Genomic DNA, 21061 nt, shown 5'->3' with positions numbered 1-21061 from the left:
ATGCCAATTATATCTTAATAAAGCTGTTTCTAAAAATCTACATCATACAGAACTGCAGAGCCTCAAAAAGAGACAGGAATCTTAAAAGCAGCCAGAAAAAGATAGTTTTAATGTAAAGGAATAATCATTATATGACCCCTGACTTCTCAACAGCTGTAAAAGAATCTAGAAGTCAGTATATAATGTTTAGAATACATGACAGTAAACAACTATCAAACAGAATTACATGTCCAGCAAGGACAGGAGCAAAATAAAGATCAGTTCAGTTCAGTTCAGTTCAGTCGCTCAGTCGTGTCCGACTCTTTGTGACCCCATGAATTGCAGCAAGCCAGGCCTCCCTGTCCATCACCAACTCCCAGAGTTTACTCAAACTCATGTTCAAAAGATATTCCCAAGCAAAACCTAGAATTTGCTATCAAGACACCCTTACTTAAATTCAAAAGAATATGCTTCAGGTAGAAGGAAACGGATTCCATTTTGAAGCTTTTGTATAAACAATAAGATTACAGTCTTATGTAATTAAAAATAATAATGACACCCATAACAGCTAAGTCAGAGAAGGAAGGCAGTGATCAAAGTTGGGTTCACTAAGATCCCTATATTGACTGGAAGTAGGGTAAGTATATCAATTAATTTTAGACTCAAAATACAGGTTAAAATTTCTTGATTTACTAACCAAAGTGTAGAAACAGAGCACTGAACTTTCTTAGAAGAGAAGAAAAAAATAAAATGAGAAAAAAATTCAAAAGAAGGCAAGACAAAACACAGGGAAGAAAAAAACATGAAAAGGTGAGACAATTGAGAAAAAAAAATTCAAAAGAAAGCAAGAAAAGATGGGGGGTGGGAAATACATGAAAAGGTGAGATAATAACAAAGCCCAGAAGAAGATGGCAGAAATAATTTTCCACTAAAATATAAACTTCTTGTGGACAGAGGCTGTGTTGTCCACTGTATCTTCACCACCTAACATAGCACCTGGCTCATATTAGACACTTTGATAAACATCAAATGACTGATTTCCAGGGCAGGAATAGAGACACAGACATAGAGAATGGATTCGTGGACACAGCAGGGAAGGGGAGGGTGGGACAAACTGAAAGATCAGGATTGACATATATACTCTGCCATGTATAACAGAGCTAGTGCTGGGCTGTACTTAGCTGCTCAGTAGTGTCCAGCTCTTCACAACCCCACAGACTGCAGTCTACCAGGCTTCTCTGTCCTTGGGGGTTCTCCAGGCAAGAACACTGGAGTGGGTTTCCATGCCCTCCTCCAGGGGATCTTCCCAACCCAGCGATTGGACCCAGGTCTCCCATATTGCAGGCAGATTCTTTACCATCTGAGCCACCAGGGAAGCCAGGCAGCTAGTGGGAACCCACTATTAAGCACAGGAAGCCCAGCTCAGTGCCCTGTGATGACCTAGAGAGGTGGGATTGACAGTGAAGGTGTGAGGGAGGTTCAAAAGGGGGGGGACACATGTATACATACAACCGATTCACTTCATTGTGCAGCAGAAACTAACACATTGTAAAGCAAATATACTCCAATAATAAAAAAAATTATATATATATATATATCTCAAATGACTGAGAGTTTGCTGAATGAGTAAATGTTTGGATGAATGGATGGTTGTGTTTTAAGAAGAAGTATATTTGGTCTTTGTTTCAGGTTCCTGGCACAAAGCTCTTAAAACCTTTGTAATTTCTCCAGAGTGATAGGATTGTCCTTCATCATTCATAAGAAGCCCTTCTGAGTACACTTGAGTTTATGCTAATAAGGTGACCCCCCACCCTCATCCCAGATGGTCCTAGGATGGGACTGGTCATAAGGACCTCTGGGAAGGAGAAGAGGGGTGTTACAGATTAATGTCTACAGAAACTCTTATATAAGATTTGATGAGCTTCTGGGGGTTGGCAGACATGAGAGAAGGGTGGTTCACCATAGTTCCTCTCAGGACCCTTCTGGACCTCACCCTATATACCTCTTCATCTGGCTATTCTTCTGTATCCTTTATAATATACTTTATAATCAACTGGTAAATATAAGTAAACATTTCTCTGAGTTCTGTGAGCTCCTCTAGCAAACTAATTGAATGAGGGGAAGGAGCTGTGGGAACCTCTGATTTATACCCAGACAGCCAGAAGAACAGATGACAACCGGGATTTGTGACTGGCATCTGAAGTGGGGTAGTCTTGTGGGACTGAGTCCTTAACCTGTGGTATCTGACACTAACTCTGGGTAGAAAAGTATCAGAATTGAGTTAAATTTGTAGGACACTCAGTCAGTGCCACTAAAAACTGGAGAACTACTTGATTTTGAACAAAACACATTGGAATGGTAAATGAATGAATACTGTTAGCTGAATGAATAAAGGAATGTATGAACAACATGAAACTTCACTTTGGTCAAAAGTTTCAGCCTTCTCCAGGAACTCAGGCACCACTTCATTTATCAGATTAGCCAACAAATTATAGACAGGACAAATCGAGTTTCTCTCTTTTCTCTGGCCACTGTCTGGGAGCAATGAAGTACTCGAAATACAGATGGACAAAGAAGAAGGAGGCAACTAGGGGCTGAGTCAGATTAATCCCAGATTATAGAAAAGTTAACAGGATAAAAATCATGTATGGATGGGAGGTAGCTTCCAGTTTTGAATTATGTAATTATCCCTTCCTGTCCATTTCTATGGCTAATGCCCTAGCTGCAGCCCTCAGTACCTACAGTAGAGATGGCAAGGTCTTCAACTGCTCTGTCCTTTTTCTACATCCTTGTCCACCTAGACGTCATCCCATCATGATACACGGCTGCCGTGAAAAGACTACCTGCCACCCTACTGCTCAAATGATTCAATGGTCACAACTGCCTTCCAGAATCAAATTCAAAACACCTTAGCCTGATTTTCAAGGCCTTTTACAGACTGATGTTCATGACCCTTTCTCTCACCATTCTTCTTGAAGAATACTAGGCTTTAGTCAATAGATCCCAGGATGGTTCTCACCTCTGAGTTTTGTCTTACACTGTTCCCTTCAAGTGTCATTCTACCATCTTTGTTACAGAGGCTGGGGACATTATTCAAGGCCCAAATCAAATGTGAACTGTTCCAAGGTGCTTTCTGATGCAGAGCCAAAAGGAAGATTTTTCACTTCTTATTCTAAAACACTCTATTTACAACTCTGATGAATCTTAACACATCCTATCTTATGCTCTATTTGGGAGGCAAATTAGCCTAAGGTTAGGTACACAGACTTTGGAGTCAGATAGACTTGGGAGTGAATCTAGGTCTGCCATGTCCTAGCTGTATGAACTAGATAAGTTACTTAACTTTCCTAAGCTTCAGCTTCTTCATCTGAAAAGTGGGGAAAATCTGTATCAGAGGACTGTTCTGAAGACTGAGTGAGAGCATGCCACTAAAATGAAAGGGAAAGAAAGTGAAGTTGCTCAGTTGTGTCCAACTCTTTGCGACCCCATGAACTGTAGCCTACCAGGCTCCTCCATCCATGGAATTTTCCAGGCAAGAGTACTGGAGTGGGTTGCCATTTCCTTCTCCAGGGTATCTTCCCAAACCAGGGATCTTCCCAAACCTGGGTCTCTTCATCTTACATACTAAGCTTTGCTCTTTTTCTTTTTCCTGTTTTGGTGTTTAATTTATAGGTATGCTTGACAAAAGACAAAATCACGCAGATGACGGACCTGATTAGTGATAAACATGACGAAAAAAGCCATGACATTCTCACAACTTCCTCTTGTCACTGGTAGTGGCTAAGCTGTAACCTCCCTGCCAGGCTGAGCCTGAGGATCTGTGTTTAACTAAGACTTTCACACCCACAAAAAAAACAAGCCTGACCACTGCAAACATTAATACCTATTTTCCATGCCCCTAAAGCACATAGCATATAACAATAATTATTATCAGAACACATGTGTTCTAACGCAGGAGACATGGGTTTGATTCCTGATGATTCGGGAAAATCCCACTTGTCACAGGGTAATTAAGCCCCCCGTGCCACAACTACGGAGCCCACGCTCTAAAGCCTTGTGCTCTGTAACAAGAAAAACCACTGCAATGAGAAGCTGATGCACCTCAACTAGAAATTAGCACCCTCCTTGCCACGACTAGAGAAAAGCCCGCCCAGCAACAAAGACCCAGCACAGCCAAAAATAAATAAAATTATTAAAAAGAAAAGAATTGATGTGATATTAAATTAGCTTTCATTTCATGTTGGGACCACATTAAGGTTCTACAGAAGCATTGGGTTTACTGAATTTGTTAACTATTCAATGTCTTTCTTATCCCTGGAAACTCCACATACTCCAGACCTTGCTGCTGCTGCTAAGTCGATTCAGTCGTGTCTGACTTAGCAACCCCATGGACTGCAGCCTACCAGACTCCTCCATCCATGGGATTTTCCAGGCAAGAGTACTGGAGTCGGGTGCCATTGCCTTCTCCGGCTCCAGACTTTACTAGATGATAATTTCCCTTATTAGGAAAGCAAAAAGGCACAGTCAAGGACTGGGAGAATATATTCACAAAACATATATCAGATAAAAGACTTGTACGATAGAATATATATATTTTTGAAAACCCTCTTAAAACTCAATAAGACAACTCAATTAAAAATTGGCAAAAGATTTTAATAGACATTTCACAAAACATACAAAATGGTCAAAAAACACATGAAGAAATGTTCTTCACGAAAGCAAGCAAATTACACGTGAGGAAAGTATATTTCATTTCTTCACAACCACGAGAAGAGCTCAAATAAGACCTACCATTCCAGATGCCGTCCAGGATGCTGAGCAACTAGAACTCTCATGCAGTGATGTGGGAATGCAAAATGGGACAACTGCTTTGGAAAACTGTTTGGTAGTTTTTTAACAAATTAAACATACACCTTTTGCTTTTGTAGGTATTTACTCAAGAAAACAAAAATACATATCCACACAAAGACTAGTACACAAATGTTCAAGAGCTAGATTTGGGTGGGGATGGGATGAATGGGGAGATTGGGGTTGACATATATACATTATTGATATTTTGCACAAAACAGGTAACTAATGAGAACCTACTATACAGCTCAGGGAAAGCTACTCAATACTCGGTAGTGACCTAAATGGGAAGGAAATCAAAAAAGAGGGGATATATGTATACATGTAGCTGATTCACTTTGCAGTACAGTAGAGACTAATACAACACTATAAAACAACTATACTCTAAAAAATATTAATTTAAAAAAAAACCAAGCCCCTCCCCCCCAAAAAACAAAAGAGCTAAATTTATACTAGTCAAAAGCTAGAAACAATTCAAATGTCTGTCTACAGGTGAATGGACTAAACAAATGACAATGTGCACTGGAATACTACTCAGTAATACAAAGGAACAAGCCATGGATACACACAAGAACATGGATGAATCTCCGTATCATCATGATTAGTAAAAAGGAAAGAAAAAAAAAAAAAAACCCACCAGGCAAAAGGAACACAAACTGTCTAAGTCCTTCTACATAAATTTCTAGAAAAAGCAGGCTCATCTTGAGAGAAAGAAAGCAGGTCAGTGATTTCATGGAGACAGAGGGAGAGACAGGTTAGAGCCTGTTGGGGGATGATAGAAATGTTTATTATGATTGTGGTGATTATTTCACAGATATATATGTATGTTAAAACTGATCAAGTGATACACTTTTAAAGTGGGCAGTTTACTGTACTTTATACAACAAACTTGTATGAAAAAAGTACTGATACTTAAAACACTTTACTTAAAACAAAGATGACAACAACAACAAAATGAAGCAAGCCAGTCACTCACTGGCCAAGTAAGCAAAGCCTGAATTTGGTCTGAAAGCCGCCCCTGCAAGTGCTGTCTCAGCATAAAGAGAGGCAGGAAGTGAGGCAGACAGGCCTCGGATTGCAGCGGGGAGCACCATAAATGTGGTTTGGATACGACTGGCTTTTTGAGGCTGGCTTCATGGCAAAGTTAATTTATTCAGTGCCCAAGTCCCTGGCAGTCCAATACTTGGAGCCTGAGACAGATGTCAGGTTGCATTCCTGTGGCCTTTCTTCTTTTCCTGCGTGTGTTTCGAAAGAGATATTTGGGTACCCCGATGCCTTCACCCAAAAGCAGTTATAATGGAGATGTCAGCCCTGGCTGGAGGCCTAAAGACACAGATCCGTGGAGGAGAGAAGCGGAGTTTCCACGTGGCTCCAGGCACAAACGTGCAGACCGAGGACAGCACAACCTCAGGGGGCGCCACTCACCGTCAGCTTAAAGCCTGTGGTGCCGGTGGAGGATGCCAGACGGAGAAGGACCGGCCACTGGGAGGCTGGATTCCCTGCTCCAGCTCCACCCTCAGGAAGTAGTCACCCTCCCAGTACCCCCTTCATCAAATGTCATTTTAAGAGAAAAGCCTAAAAGTGAAACGTCAGAATAGGCAAGACAGGAAACTGCACTCCTCACTGTGCATCCACCCTGCCTCAGCCAATTCTAGCCCTCAACTTTACTACCCTGCCCTAGGTCTCTCTGGGTTTAAGAAGCCCCTTAAACTCCAGATGTCCTTGTTTCCCCATCTGCTGGCTGGAGAGATAGTTCTTACCCTTCTCTCCTCATTCAATTCACACCCACCTGTTCCCCAAAGACTGAACTTCATGTAACTCTGAGAATCCTGGAACAGAGGGGTCACACTGACAAGGCATGGCCCAGACCCAGCAGGCACAGATGGCTTTATTTGGCTCACACGATATTTAAAACTTAGGAGAGTCCATCTAAAAAATCTAGAAGTCTGTCTTTTCTTGAAAAACCTGAAGATCTGGCCTCATGGGGCTCACATTCCCAAGCAATCAGCTGGAGCTGAAGAACGAGCCCCCTTCTCACTTGCCCACAGCCTCCACCTGGGAACCCTCCCCTTACGGGGCTCTCTGTGTGGATCTGCGTGCAGTGGATCTGCTCTCCAGTCAGCAAGAAGGGGACCTGGACTTAATCTAGTGCAGACCAGCCCTCAGCCAAGATACTCTGTGACAGGCCCATTAGATGGCCCCAGCCTGGAAAATTTCTCTTGATGAGAAAACTCATTACTTTTAAGGACACTAGCTGGCAGGATTTCACTACTAGAGAGTCCTTCCCGATCCTCAGCGGGAGGACTTTCCCACCCTCGGCCGGGGTTCTGCTTTCTTTCACGCCCTCTCCCTCCATCCCAGCCCCTCAGTTTCTTCTATGAAAACCTGAAAGTCCAGCTTCTTTAGCCCTTCCTCATTTCCTGGTGTCTCCAGGGCTTTCCTCTAAACAGGCTCCACTTTATCTGTCCCACGTGGTGGAGTCTTCCTCCCTGTTCTGTCCTAATGAGCAGGTCGAATGAATTACAAACACAAGTTGCTGCTACACGGCTTCTCTCTAGTGAGCTTTAAAGAGAGGCAGCGTCACCGGGTACTCTAAGCAACAGTAAATATGTCCTCCCCGTTCACTCTCAGCATCCCCACGTGGATAAAAATAGGCGTCAGGCAGGATAATTTGTACTCTCTTACAAATCACTTCTGAAAAGGAAAAATGAAACCTCAGGGATTTCCTATGTTTTAAAAAAATTACACACATCTTGGAGTGAAAGTAATTGTTTCAAATTTTAAAAATAAGTAGCCCATATTCTGAGGTAGGTACTTTTTATGGAAAGAAAATAAAAACATGCCAAGTTTTCTTAGTTTAGATCTAAGGCAAGAATAGGGACAAAAGACAAAAATTCCCTCTCGGGTGCTTCCCGTGGCTTTCCTGAAGATCAGCATTTTGGGAGTGAAAAACGTACTGGACCTACTTCAGCTCACAGAAATTGTGTGTGTGAGAGAGAGAGAGAGAGAGACTGAGAGACAAGGGAGGGTTGGGGTGGGGACTGAATCTTGCCGAAGTCACTGACTATCTGTCTCCGGATCTCACTTTTCTGTTTTGCAAAATGCAAAAAAACCCGATCGCTGGGAGGACCTCAAACTTGCATCAGAAGCACTTGGGTGTGTGCTTTGTTAAGCATGCAGATTCCTGGCACTCCCACAGAAATTCCACATCTGGGCTGGGGTGGGTCAGGAAGACGGAGCCTGACAAGTGGTCAGGGGATCCCGTTCCTCCAGATTTCTCATCCAATGGTCACATTCTAAGTCGACTCTTGACTCCATCATTTGGCACGCACTCTGGCAGGAGGCACACCGGGGGCCGGGGTCACCGAGTCACACATGCACAGCTCTCAAGGGACTCACGCCCTGGGAGGAGGGGGTAGGCAAGGGGAAAGGAAACTGTCAAGGAAAGGGACGACTGTCCTGGGATACAGATGGGGCCACGACATCTACCAGCTCAGGGTGCCAGGGGAACCTACCCAGACTGAGGAGGACAGGGAGGTCAGGGAGGTCTGCTGGGGGAAGTGACATCTCAGCAAAGACCTGAAGCATGTGGAGGACCTGCTAGAGGCATTTCCAACCAGTAGCATGTCCAAGGCCTGGGGGCTAGGTGGGGAACGTGTGTCTGGGAACTGGGTGGGCTATGCTGGACCCCAGGGAGCCGGCAGAGGGACAGCAGGAGATGGTGACTGGAGAAGCTGACAGAGCCAGGGGATGCAGGGCCTGGGCCGCCACACCAAGAACTGGGGATTTTATCCTGAAGGCTGTGGGAAGCCGTGGGAGCGCTCAGAGCAGGGTTAGGGACAGGACCTGATTTGAATGTCGTCAGAAAGATCACTCTGGCTGCTGTGTGTAGAATACAGTGCAGGAAGAGGAGGCTGCAATAAACAAGGCTTTGTTGGTGACTGGGAAGGCTCGGTGCCAGAAGTGGCCAGAGCAGTGACTGTCAGAAAGGTCAGGGACCAGGACTCTCAGGAAAATCCCAGACTTTGGCTTCTTATCCCACGTCCCACCAGTATGATCACTCTTGCCTGTAGGAGAAACTTAGGGCTGGGAGAGCAGGACCCTCTCTACACACCCGCCTGCCTTATTCTGCCTGGGCTGCTTGTTTCTCTCAGGCTCAGAAAACTGCCAGTTGGACTTGAGGCATCAAGAGGCAAAAGCCACAAAGTTCTAGAAATGGCTCAGAAGAGAATCATCCCTGATGCAAATATAAATACAATCTCAGTAATCATTTATTTGTGGCCTGCACTCTACAGTTTACAAGCTTCCGTTCACCACACCTTTTTGGAGGCTCCCGGTGCTCCAGGAAAAAAAGCACTCCCACTTTAGAAGGGTGTAAACCGAGACCCAGGGGACTGGAACAACTGGTGCAAGGTCAACGAGAGAGCTGGAAACAGCGGAGGCTAGGAATTCATCCCATGGCTCTTTACTGCTATTGATCCCTGAGCCCACGGGGACTGTAATTAATTAAAATGTCTCTCTTCAGCGCTGGAGACAGCGAACTGGAGAATTCAATGAAAACGATTTGCCCAGGGTGGAAGTGTTTCATCGTGAAGTCCTGGGAGGGCTTTTGAAATCAGAGAAGGGACCTACAAGGTGGGGAGGGAGAAGATACCCAGAGCCTGCTAGGAAACATTGGCTGAAAACGCCCGTTCCAAGAGGGCTGAATGTGCAGCCAGTGCACAGCCGAGGCCCTGCTCTGCTTGTGGGAGGTGGGACCGCCTTGCTCCTGATCAAACAGGAGGGCCAGGCCAGGACAGGGAAGGGAGGTGGCAGGAGGAGCAGAGGAGACAAAGCCCGTGGCATGCTTCCCTTTCTTCCAGCCTCACCCCCAACATTTCTATCCAGCGTAAAACAGGTAAATTAAAACTGGGCAGTTTATTAGTAGAAAGGAAAACAGGCTCCAGAGGCTAACCATCACCAAAAAGTTAACAGCTGTTTTTGAGCCCTTACAAAGGGCCAGGCACAGCCCTCCTGACTGCACGGTCTCACGATGACCTTCAGCATGTCTATGACAGTGGTAACTATTTCCATTTCACAGGGGAAAAAACTGAGGCTCAAAAAGATGAACCAACTTACCTGAGGTTTCACACAACCATAACAAATGACAGAGCCAAAATTAAAATCCAGGCACTTATGCCTGCTGAGCTGTGATTTGCTAGAGGAAGAGGTGATATTGGAGGGAGAGGCCCCCTAACCAGATCTGTTTTGATGCGGGGGTGGGGGGGAAGGAAGGAGGGATGCGCTGACTGTGGAACTAACTGTGGGAACTTTCACTGATTTTATTTATTTAGAAGGCAAGTTGGAATTCTCTCCATCTCCTACCGGCTTTGCTGGCATGAGAAAGGAGGGGGACAGACATGCCAATAGACAAGGCTGGGGTGCGGAAACGTTAAGGAGCACAGACACCAACCCCAAGGGGAGAGGCGGCAGGCCCTCCACCCCCACTGCCCCTGCCCCTGCCACACACCCTGTGAGCAGGAAGGCTGGTGAAAGCCTCGTTTTCCTCAGGGCTCACAGAATATACAAACCGTGGGCTCCATCAGATCACTGGGATGCAGAGCCACTGCGGTTCACAAAGGTTGGGAAGGAGAGGAGTGAGAGCAGGGAGGTCTAACAGACCAGTAGGTGGGGAAAGTGACCCAGTGAGAGCAGGAAGAGGGAGGAAATGGGGTTGCTCAGCCTCCAGGAGGCCTGGGCATGATCTAGTCCTCATCCTAGGTGCTCCATGGCTGCTGGAGTGGCTTTTAAGGGCAAACTGCCCAACAGGGCTCTGAGTGCATGGGAAAGAAACTGGGACAGGAGGTAAAAGGTTACATCCTTATAACTAAAGCCTCACCACCTGGTGCTGGACAGAGGAAAGAATTTCTCATCCATGAGGACAGGAGAGGGGAATTTTTCTCTTTCAGAGGTCAACAAAATTTAGAAAGGAAAAATCTGCCAGGGTCCACTCACAAGTGAAAATGAGTAGCCTGGACATGAACATGAAAATATAAATGTAGCTGCCAACAGGCAGGTCTTCTAATGTAAGTATCATGTAGTTATCCAACCTACCTGGGACCCAATTTTAAATAAGTAAGTGATGATGGACTAAAAGAGAACCCAAACTCCACTAAGGGATGCCAGTTCTATGTTTTTTGAAAGGGTGGTAGGTTTTCAGTGAGTAAAGTCTAAGCCAGGAATTTACATTTTAGTATCATAAACTTAAAATTTTCAAGTTAACAGCATTTTTTTACCGTGAAGTTAACCAGTGAGGACAAATGAGGTTTGGATCAATACAAATAATTTGACCTCAGGAGTTAAGAGGCAACAGCTTGCAGCTTACACCTGCCTCAAAGAACCGTTTCTCTGTTTCACTTTAGTTTCCCAATGTTGAGAAAACTTTTCTGATGTAGTGGATAGTAGATGACTTTTTTTTTTTTTTAACACAACCTGCCCTACAATGTCAGGATTCTCTTCAATTAAACAGATGTTGGAAGAATAAGCTGGTAACCTTGTACATGAAAAAAGGTAGTATAAAACACAAATGAGTGGGTTTTTTTTTTTTTCCCCGTATTATTACAGCTTTAAAAACAATCAAGACAATTTGAAACAATGTTTACCGAATGCCTGAAGCACCCAGGTGGACTTCCACAGTTTGCAAAGCGCTGGCTGGAGATGATCTCTGAAGGTGGTCCCAGCTCCGGCCCATGCGTCCTCATCATTACATCCTAAACAGAAAGGCCTGAAAACACTAGTGGCAGAAGCAGGCCTGAGACCAAGGGGCTATCCACCAAGTGTTCCCTGTTTTCCTATTTCAGAGGAAAAAGTGAAGAGGGAAAGGAGAGAGAGTAACCATTACTGCCACACACTGTACTTCTCAGATAAATCTGTATCTACCTAGAGCTAGAAAAACCCCCAGCTGAAAAAAAGAAAGGAATTCAAAGCAAAGGGGGCCTTGCTCGGAACTCCGCCAGCTGCGAGGCTTAGTCCTCATAACTGAGTAGCTTCTGGTAAAGATAACACCAGATCCCCCCAAACAAGCAATTCAGATGGTTTAGGGAGCAGCGAATATACCTGCAGCAGCCATGTGTAAAGACGGCAGATCTACATAATGCATGCCACGGCACGCTCATTCATTTTTAACCGTGACATTATTCTTCTGCTGTCTATCTTAGGGAAAAGAAAAATCACTTGCCTATCCTGTATTTGGAAGAATGAAAGCACTGGGGTGATGAAGAGAACGAAGAAAAGGGAGAGGTGGTGACCTCCACGTCCCTGGAGCTATTCAAGCAAAGACCAGACGACTACCTTTGAAGGCTGCTTCGGAGAGGACGCCTCCCCGGGGTGAGACATCCTACTGAGAGATTCCTAAGGTTCCCTTCCGACTCAAACTCTGTTTCTACAAATAAAAGCAACCCTTGAAAAATATATTTTTTAAAATCACACAAGTTACACATGTACACGATCCTATTTCAGCACCAACAAGAGTATAACGGCATTTATCACGAATTTTTCCCACATACATTTCCTCAGGTAATCATGGCCACAGCCCTGAGACACAGCAACTGCTGTCATTATCCCCGTTTCAGAGACGGGACGAGGGCTCCAAGCTTAGGTAATTGCTCTTTGGTCAGACAGCTGGGGAGCAGAAATCGCTGACAGCCCCAGGCTCCTGGCTGACATTTTCACTTCCTCCTCCTCCTCCTCCTCTCCCCTCAGCCTCTCCCCCTTTCATCTCACCGTCAGTACAATTTAACAAGGAGAAAATGGAGGAGAGACACTGAGGAGACTCCAGACACCTGGCCCATCACTTTGTGCTACCAGATGACTCAGAGACTCACTCAGAGCCTCAGGGGGGTGATGGACACTGAGATGTGCAGTAATCTTTCTAAAAATTGGTTCATGCACATCCAAATTTTAAAAAGAAAAAAATTAGCCTTTTTTTAAGTTTACAAAAAAGGAAGCACTTTAGTCCAAAGTGAGAAAATGAAAAGAGGAAGACTTTTTTTTCAAAGTTAGGTTCTGCTGTTCCCACGGGGCGGGGTGGGTGGGGGGGCGTTGCGTGAGCGCACACTGCTTCTGAGATCACAGTGAATGAAACATTCGGATGAATTCCATAACAAACTGGCACAGAAGACAAACGTCAAATCATTAAAGAAGGAAAAAAAAAAAAGGTTAATTCTAAAAGATAAGTCCCGTAGGTTCAGGATCAGGTTTGGATTTTCAAAAGGAGATCCACCTGGTTCTTGATTTTGTTTGGAAGCTGTTTTGATCCTCAGAATTAAGACTGAAACTGATTTTTCTCCAGAATGTTTTAGCAAAGGGGTGTGGGTGGTAGGGGGAGTGACTTCTATCAAACAGCCTTTCTGTATTGCAGGTACTTAAAGTACCCACAATTCCTCCAGACTTGTTTGGAAGAGAATGAAGAGTCCCAACGGCTAGCACCTGAGTTATATGGGTTTCAAAACACCCTCTCCACCTTCTTGCTGATGGAGAACCCTGGAGAGGAGAGGTTGCCAAGCTCGTCTAGTAAGAGTCCCTTGGAGCCCAGAAAGGTTTAGTAATTGGCTCAAGGGCACATAGCACAGACTTTTATCCTGACCTAGATCCAATACAGTGCTCCTTGCTTCTCAACAGGGAAAGCACTTCCCAAGAAAGTTGCCAACTCTATTTTAGCCTCTAAACCCAGCTCCGCCACCCCTTGGCCCTCCTCCGACACAGAGGAGTCAGTGGGCAGGTTTTCCTCTTGAAGCATTCACTTTATCCTGGAAATAAAGCGGAAATTGGAAACAGTCACTTAAGCCCTGCTGGCATGCTTAGCCCGGATAAGTTGCTTTCCATTCAAATTCATGGTCCCTGCACAAGAGGGCGTGGCTGTAGCTACCACTTGCGTTTCTCATCTCAACCCTTTATAACAAACTAATGGGAAGAACTTGAGGACAGCACAGCTGCCTATCTGAGCTGATAATGAGAGCAGTGATAGCTAATACTGACCCCATGCCAGGCACTGAGTGGAGAACATTAAATAGTTTTATACGCATATTACAGATGAGGTAACTGAGACACAGGAAGGTTAAAGTCCCTTGCTTAAGGCTCTAAAGCTATAAAATAAGGGAGCTGGAATTTAAGCCTACAGCGCCTGTGGTCTTAACCCCCTGCCATTTACAGCTGCATGATCTTACAGAAGTCATTTAACCTCTCTAAATTTACCCTTGTCATCTGTAAAATGGGAATAATATCAATAACACTGTAAGAATGTTCAAAGCAATAAATGAGGTACTCAGCATCAGGAATGCCTCGTTTCACAGTTCCAAGGAATGCTATTCACACATGGAGATGTGCTATATGGCAGTCCTGCTTGGCCCAGAGCCCATCACGGTGAAAATACCAAATGCTACCATCAGTATTCTCTGTAATGGACAATGGTGCTGACCGTCAGGGTCAAGAACCAAGGGAATTACTGTTCACCCTGAAGGCCCAGGCCTGGTGTCACCTGCTATAAAGGGCCCTGCTTTGCTATCAATTCTGACTTCGTTTGCCATGGATATCCTGGTTCTTATGACCAGTTTCAGAGCACATCTTACTTCCCTAAACAGATGAAAACATCCAGAGGAGAGAATGATCCATGCCTTGGATCCCTTCCACCACCTACAATGCCAAGCACCCAGTAGGGCCTTCACGAACTGTACGATAGTTTTCTTTCATGCTCCCCTCAAAAGGCGGGGGCTAATTCTCCTCTCTTTGCAAGTAGGCTGAACTTACTGACTCATTCTCACTAAGAGAATAAAGCGTCAGTGACAACGCGTGACTTCAGAGACTAAGTCATAGAAGGTTCGTGGCTTCCAGATTGCTCTCTCTCTCTCAGAACACCTGCTCTGGGAAAAGCAAGCTTCTATGCAGTGAGTACACCCAAGCTTCCTTATGGAGAGGTACAGGCGGGGAGGAGCTGAGGCCTCCCAACAACAGCCAGGTGAATGAGCCACCTCAGAAGCAGACTTCTCAATCCCGGTCAAGACTTCACGGGATTGCAGCCCCAGCTATCGTCTTGACTGCAAACTGGTGAGCCAGAACCACTCGGCTAAGCCCAAACTCCTGAACCCCAGAGGCTGTGAGGTAATCAGCGTTGTGTTAAGCCACCACACTTTGGGATAATTTGTTATACGGTAATATAAAATCAAAACAGGCACCACATGGTGAGTTCAACACAGGCAGACAGCAGGAAATTCACAGTTTTAGGGGAGAAGGAGTAATCCTCATACTTGGATGAGAGCTTCACTGTTACTAAACTAAAAGAAAAATCAGATAGGAGACCCAGGTTTCATGCTTTCAGGCTTTTGCTCAGTAGTCTCCACGTGGAAGTCGAGGGGGAGGTGAGAGGAAGGTGTGGACAACTCAAGGGAAGGCTGGCTGACGGGCTGAGCACTCTAGTCCCTCAGGCTGACCAGTGAGAGCTCCGGCTCCCTTCCTACCTGGTCCCTCCTCAGCCCCAGTACACATCCAGCTACAAAGCCTCCTCAAAGTTCCCTAAAGGGATCAAGCCCCACTCCTGCCCTCTGGCCTTCACACTTGGGGGGAGGGGGTCCTCCACCTAGCATCCTTTTGCCCTTATGTTCATTAATTTCTATTCAGCACATTTTAAAAAACGTTTTGTTTTGTTGTCAAACACTTTCAAATTTACAGAGAAGAAATGCACAGTGAATCTTTCATCCATGTTTGCTGTCAATATTTCCCACATTCTTCTTACCTTTCTTTCCCCCTCTCCCTATCTATCCATAATTTTTTTCTGAAACATCTGAGAGAAAGTTGAAGACATAAGAATCCTTGATTCCAAGATTCTTTGGTGTGTATTTACTACGACTAATGACATCAAAAGCAGGACATTTAACACTGACAGAACATTATTGTCTACAATCAATATCCAAATTTTGCCAATTGTTCTAAATAATGCCCTTTATGCTAATTTTTTTCTAGTTCAGGATTCAATCCAGGATTGCTTGTTCATCTTCTCACTGATCACATATGTCACATCAGGCACTGTGTGAACGTACAGGGGATGAAATAATGAGGGAGAAAACACACAGCCACTGTCCTCAGGGTGCTAATGGTGTAGTCAGTCAGTTCAGTCGCTCAGTCGTGTCCGACTCTTTGCGACCCCATGGACTGCAGCGCACCATGCCTCCCTGTCCATCACCGACTCCCAGAGTTTACTCAAACTCATGTCCAAGATTGTAATAGTAGTAGGGAGATGGTGGATGTAGATGGTGTGGTAGGGAGACGTATTAATTAATCACTAATCACTAATTATTATTTTCATCATCACAAACTACAACCCTTTAAAGAAAAAAAGTTTTGAGTAGAGTGCGAGTTGGTGGGTGTGCAGGTGGGTGGTGGGGGTTTTGGATCAGAAAGCTCCCCTGAGGTTGGGACATGTGAAGCTGAGACATCACAGGTGGGGCAGTGTTAACCAAGCCGTTTGTGCGTGTGTGTGTGTGTGTGTGTGCGTGTGCGTGTGTGTGTGCATGTGTGTGTGTGTGCGTGTGTGCATGTGTGTGTGTGGTGGGGTAGTTTAACCGGAAGACATGCAGTGAGAACGACGTGTGGAAAGGCTCTATGCAGGAGAATGTGTGGCTTGTTCAAGGTCAGTAGAATGGAGGGCGGAGGTGGCAGTGTGGAGGGTGGCCCAGAATCTGTATCTCAGAACAACAGGAAGCCACTGATGGGTCCCGGGAGAGCCAGTAGCACAATTCACATTTCCAAAAGACCACTCTGGCTGCTATGTGGAGAAAGGTAATGAAAATAATATGGGTCAACAATCCCTTAGCTTCGATTTCAGAATCCAAAAGCTTTTTTTGTAACTCGTTTAATGACAAAACCTGACCTGAATGGACATGAGGCTATTTAATAAGCTTCATTTATTCACTTAGTGTGAATATTCTTACATTTTTGCCTCGGCGGGGGGTGGGGGGGGGGGCGTCCTGATTATAAGGAGCAACCAGAGACCCTGCTGGGGCTAGTACAGAATCCAGTGTGTGCACTATATTAACTGTCCCAATTCAGAAAGATTCTTGTGCCACTGGTCAATTTCTTGCCTCTTGACTTCAAATCTACCTTCTTTGACAGCTGCGCAAAAAAGGATCTGGGCCCTTAAAAAAACATTTTTCCCTTGCAGATAACATGTTAACAGCGATCAGCAGATGCTAGAGAGATGTTGAGTAGATGATAGAGAGACACACAAGAGGAAGGCTTTTTTGTTTTTGTTTTCATCCTGGTTTTGGTGTATTTGCAAGGCAGGCCACGGGACAGATGATCTGCCCAGGCTCTGGGAGCAAGCACACGTTCTGTGTCATCCAGCTTCAGTGACCAGCAGCTTCCCCCTTAACACCTACTCCCTTGGGCAGTTTGGTAGCTGAATGTGCTCCATGAGACACCTCTCCAAGAACAGCTTACCCCACAGTGAACTGCTTACCCCACCACCAACAGCCTCCTCCAGCAAGGTTCGCTGGTGTGGCACCAGAGCTACTTCTCTGCTGTTCAGTAAGCACACCTGTTCCCTCCAAAACAAAACCAAGATCTCAGCAAGGGGGGAAAGGTGGGTGAGGGAAGGTGAGGATCTCCCCTGAGCGCTCCATCTCAGCCCAGGAGGGAGCTCTTCCTTAGGAATTCTATCTCTGCCAAGGGTACAGAATGCTCCTATACCTGCTACTCCCACATTCTCCAGAACATATTTAGAGCTCTCTTTACTTCGCAGTGGCCTATCCTTCACTACTCCAATCTCCTGTCTCAGTGAACAGTTCTTTATACTCAAGTTCCATGTGCAGATCACCAGGTGGTTTCTCTCTCCTCTCATTGGACCTTGGCTAACATAATTGGGGTTAGGCTAAGAAATTCTGGACCTGACATAATAACAGCATCTATGTACCACTTTTTATATGCCAGGCACTGTTTCAAGTGCTTTGTGTATATGAATTAATTTAATCCTGATTTACATAAAAATTTTAACAGAGGAAAAACAAAGAGATTCAATAACTTTCCCCAAGTCTCAAAGGTAGGAAAGCACAGAGTTGGGATTCAAACCCAGGTAAATCTGTGACCTCATAATTCTGCAGGTGAAGTGGGGAGGGAGTGAGGTTAAGAGGGGACAGCACACAGATCAGCTCAAAGGCCACTGTGCATCCTCTCCCCACCCAGCCCCGGAACCACCTGCCCAGCTCCTGGGGTACAGAGCAGAGACCCTTCCTCCTGCAATTTCAGGTGTTTGGCACAGAGTCAGCCTGGGCATATTCCAGGATTCAGTCAGAATCTGCTAGCTCATGACATGTTGGATGAAGTAGAACTACAGGCCCCAAAGCCAGCGAACCACAGACTGAGTCTTCTGGGCCTCGTCCCAGGCTTGGAGTGCTCTGACCCTGCAGTGCTATCCTGGGAGTGCCCTGTCCCACCTGGCCTCACGTGCAGACATCTGACAATGGCTGACATAAATGACTTCTAGGTCTTTTTCAACTCTAGATCTCCAGGACTCATCAGAGAGTAAATCTGATTACCTGATTTCTCTGCCTAATACCTTTCACATCTCTGGGAACCACTGTTTAGAATCCAGCCTATGGACCTGGCCCCACCAGCATCCCAGCCTCTTCCAGGCCCATTCCTGGCTTTATTTTCAGAGGCCAACAACACTGAACTCAGGAGACCCTGTACACACCACGTGGTTTTCCCCACTCCAGGCTTCCGGCTGTGCTTCCCCTCTGCTGGGAACCCCTGTGCTCCTCACCCCTCCCCAGCCCTGTTCTGCTGTCAAAGACTTAGGTCATGAGTCCCTCCTGCAGGAAGTCTTCCTTATTCCACCCCCCTGCCTATCCAGGTTAACTGGCTCTCCTGTGAGCTCACACAGAACCCTGCACCTGTGTGACCACAGGGCGATCCCACTGGATCCCGAGAGATGCAGCTGGCATAGTGGTGAAAGTTCAGGACCCTGCAGGCCGGCCGCCGCTCCGTCAGTGACCAGCTGTAGACTGGGGGGCAACATTTCATGTCCTTGGTGCTGAGTGACCTCATCTATAAAATGGGGATGTTTATAGTGTGCTGGCCATTGAGTTGCTGTGAAGATTAAGAACAATCATGTATGTAAAATGCTTAGGACTGTGTCTTACCAAAGCAGCCTGCAGAGGAGTTATCTTCATGAGTGTCTGAAGCTCGGGGGCTGTGAGTCAGGCATCTTGGTGGTCTCGCTTCCTGGCACAGTGGCTGGCCCACAGCAGGGTGTAGCAGATGAATGAATGGACTCATTCTCCCTCCACTCCCATAGACTTCCACCTGGTGCTCTGGGCTCCGGTGCTTTCTGCATTGCCACATTCACCTTTCCGAGGCACACCTTGGATCCGGTCAAGGTGATCTGTGAAAACTCTATCCCCAGCTTCCCCATGTCCTGAGGTCGGGCCTCCCAGGCAGAGCCCCTGTGACCCAGCCGTCACTCCTTGCAGTTACTCTCTACTGAGCATCCAAAGGTTCGGTGACTCTGCCACCTGACAGACTTCAATTCCTACATGGCGCTTTCACCAAATTCCTAACCTTCTTCACTGCTGCTGCTGCTAAGCTGCTTCAGTCGTGTCCGACTCTGTGCGACCCCATAGACAGCAGCCCACCAGACTCCGCCGTCCCAGGGCCACCCTAAAAGTCACCTCCTTTCAGAAAGCCTTCCTGAGCTCCTCCTGGCGCCACACAGTGCCTGGCTGACCCCTCCTGCCCACCGTATTTAGGCTGCTCTGCCTTGGGTACCACAGCACTGTGAACCTGTGTTCCCTACAGACCAGGAGCTCTCTGAAGGAAGGGGCTGTTTTCTGTACCTATCACATAGTAATAACTGCCCCCACTCACCCCCCAGATCAATAGAATGGGGGCCCAGAAACAAAAATAAATTGTTGAAACCAGGGTAGTTGGAACTCAAAAAAAAAGAAAGACAATACGGTTAAGTAAAAGGCAGAATGTAACACACGTTTACTTATTGGTATTCAAGGCTAATGGCTAAGTGGGTTTTCTTTTTTCCTTTAAAAAAAAAAAAAAAACGAAAATGCTGATCTCTTGACAAGGAGAATGACTTTAGCTAAAGAATACATATGTACAGGGTAATAAGCTAATCCTCCATAGGAAGTAAGGATTTTCCCCATAAACTAAAGAGGAGTTGAAGTAGTTGGAAGAGATTAGGACAATCATCTCTGCCTTCGCTAACAGTGTTTTGTCCATCTTCACACCAACACACTCATGACACACAGAAAACAATCCGATGAGAAAATGGTCCTCCCAGGGCTGCCATAAAGAATTCCCTCAAACTATGTGGCTTAAAAAAAAAAAACTGTCTCTGTCAGTCAGTATGAGGCTACAAATTCAAAAGTAAGGTGTTGGCAAGGCCACGCTCCCTCCAAAGCCTCCAGGGGAGGGTGAGCCTCTGCCTCATCCGCGGCTGGCAGCTCCAGGCCTCCTTGGCTTAGGGCAGCACAGCTCCCATCTCTGCCCCCGACTCCATACGGCGTCTTCCCTCTCTGTGTCTCTTCTCACAGCAGGACTCCAGTCAGTTACACAAGATAGTCACACTAGACCATGCTGCTCCAGCATGTCCTCATCTTAATCAAATATATCTGCAATGACCCTATTTCCAAGCAGGTCACATACTGAGGGTCTGGGGGTTGGAGTTTCAACATGTCTTTGGTGGGGGACAAGATTCAACCCATAGGAGTCCATTCATCCATTTAATGGGAGATGGGGGTCCTTGGAAAAAGACCTGCCCAAGGTCACACAGCAGTTGAAGGCATTTCCTCTACTAGGAAGAGAACAGAACAGGGGTCAGCAAACCTGGGCCTGCCAACCAGTCCGCTGTCTGATTTTGCAAATAAAGTTTTATTGGTATGTCCATTCATTTATATATTGTCTTCAGCTGCTTTCACACTAAAATGACAGGGCTGGGAAGATGTGGCAGAGACCGTAAGGCCTGTAAAGCCTAAAATATTCTCTGGACTGCAAGAATACATAAAATACGTTGGCCACGTTTGGGGGTGGAACGTCTAGACAGGAGGAGGCCCAGGCCCACATGGCAGCTCTCTGGGACCCGTTCTTTCCAGTGCAAGCCCTCTCAGCTGTCCTGCTGGGAAAGCTCATTCAGTATAACTTCCCTCTGCCTAGAGAAATGGCAAAAGAGCACGACAACATCCGTGCCGGTAAAGTT

General features: G+C 45.9%; 1 protein-coding gene across 2 annotated transcripts in view; it reads right to left on the bottom strand.

The window, feature by feature from the left end:
- The window catches only part of GALNT10 (polypeptide N-acetylgalactosaminyltransferase 10), a 215968-nt gene that overhangs the window by 182362 nt on the left and 12545 nt on the right, over positions 1-21061 (bottom strand). The window contains exon 1 of one of the 2 annotated variants that reach the window (XM_043913370.1): positions 11469-11783. The exons of the other annotated variant lie outside the window; for it this stretch is intronic. Within the exon in view, the coding sequence (XP_043769305.1) occupies positions 11469-11570 (102 nt within the window). The 5' untranslated portion in view covers positions 11571-11783. Of the gene's footprint in view, positions 1-11468; positions 11784-21061 lie in introns of those variants that run through there. 2 annotated transcript variants of the gene reach the window in all.

This window comes from Cervus elaphus, chromosome 9 (genome assembly GCF_910594005.1).
Source record: "Cervus elaphus chromosome 9, mCerEla1.1, whole genome shotgun sequence".
In the NCBI taxonomy this organism is placed as follows: domain Eukaryota; kingdom Metazoa; phylum Chordata; class Mammalia; order Artiodactyla; family Cervidae; genus Cervus; species Cervus elaphus.
The sequence above is the reverse complement of the archived record's forward strand: the minus strand, read 5'-3'. Positions and strand labels throughout refer to the sequence as shown.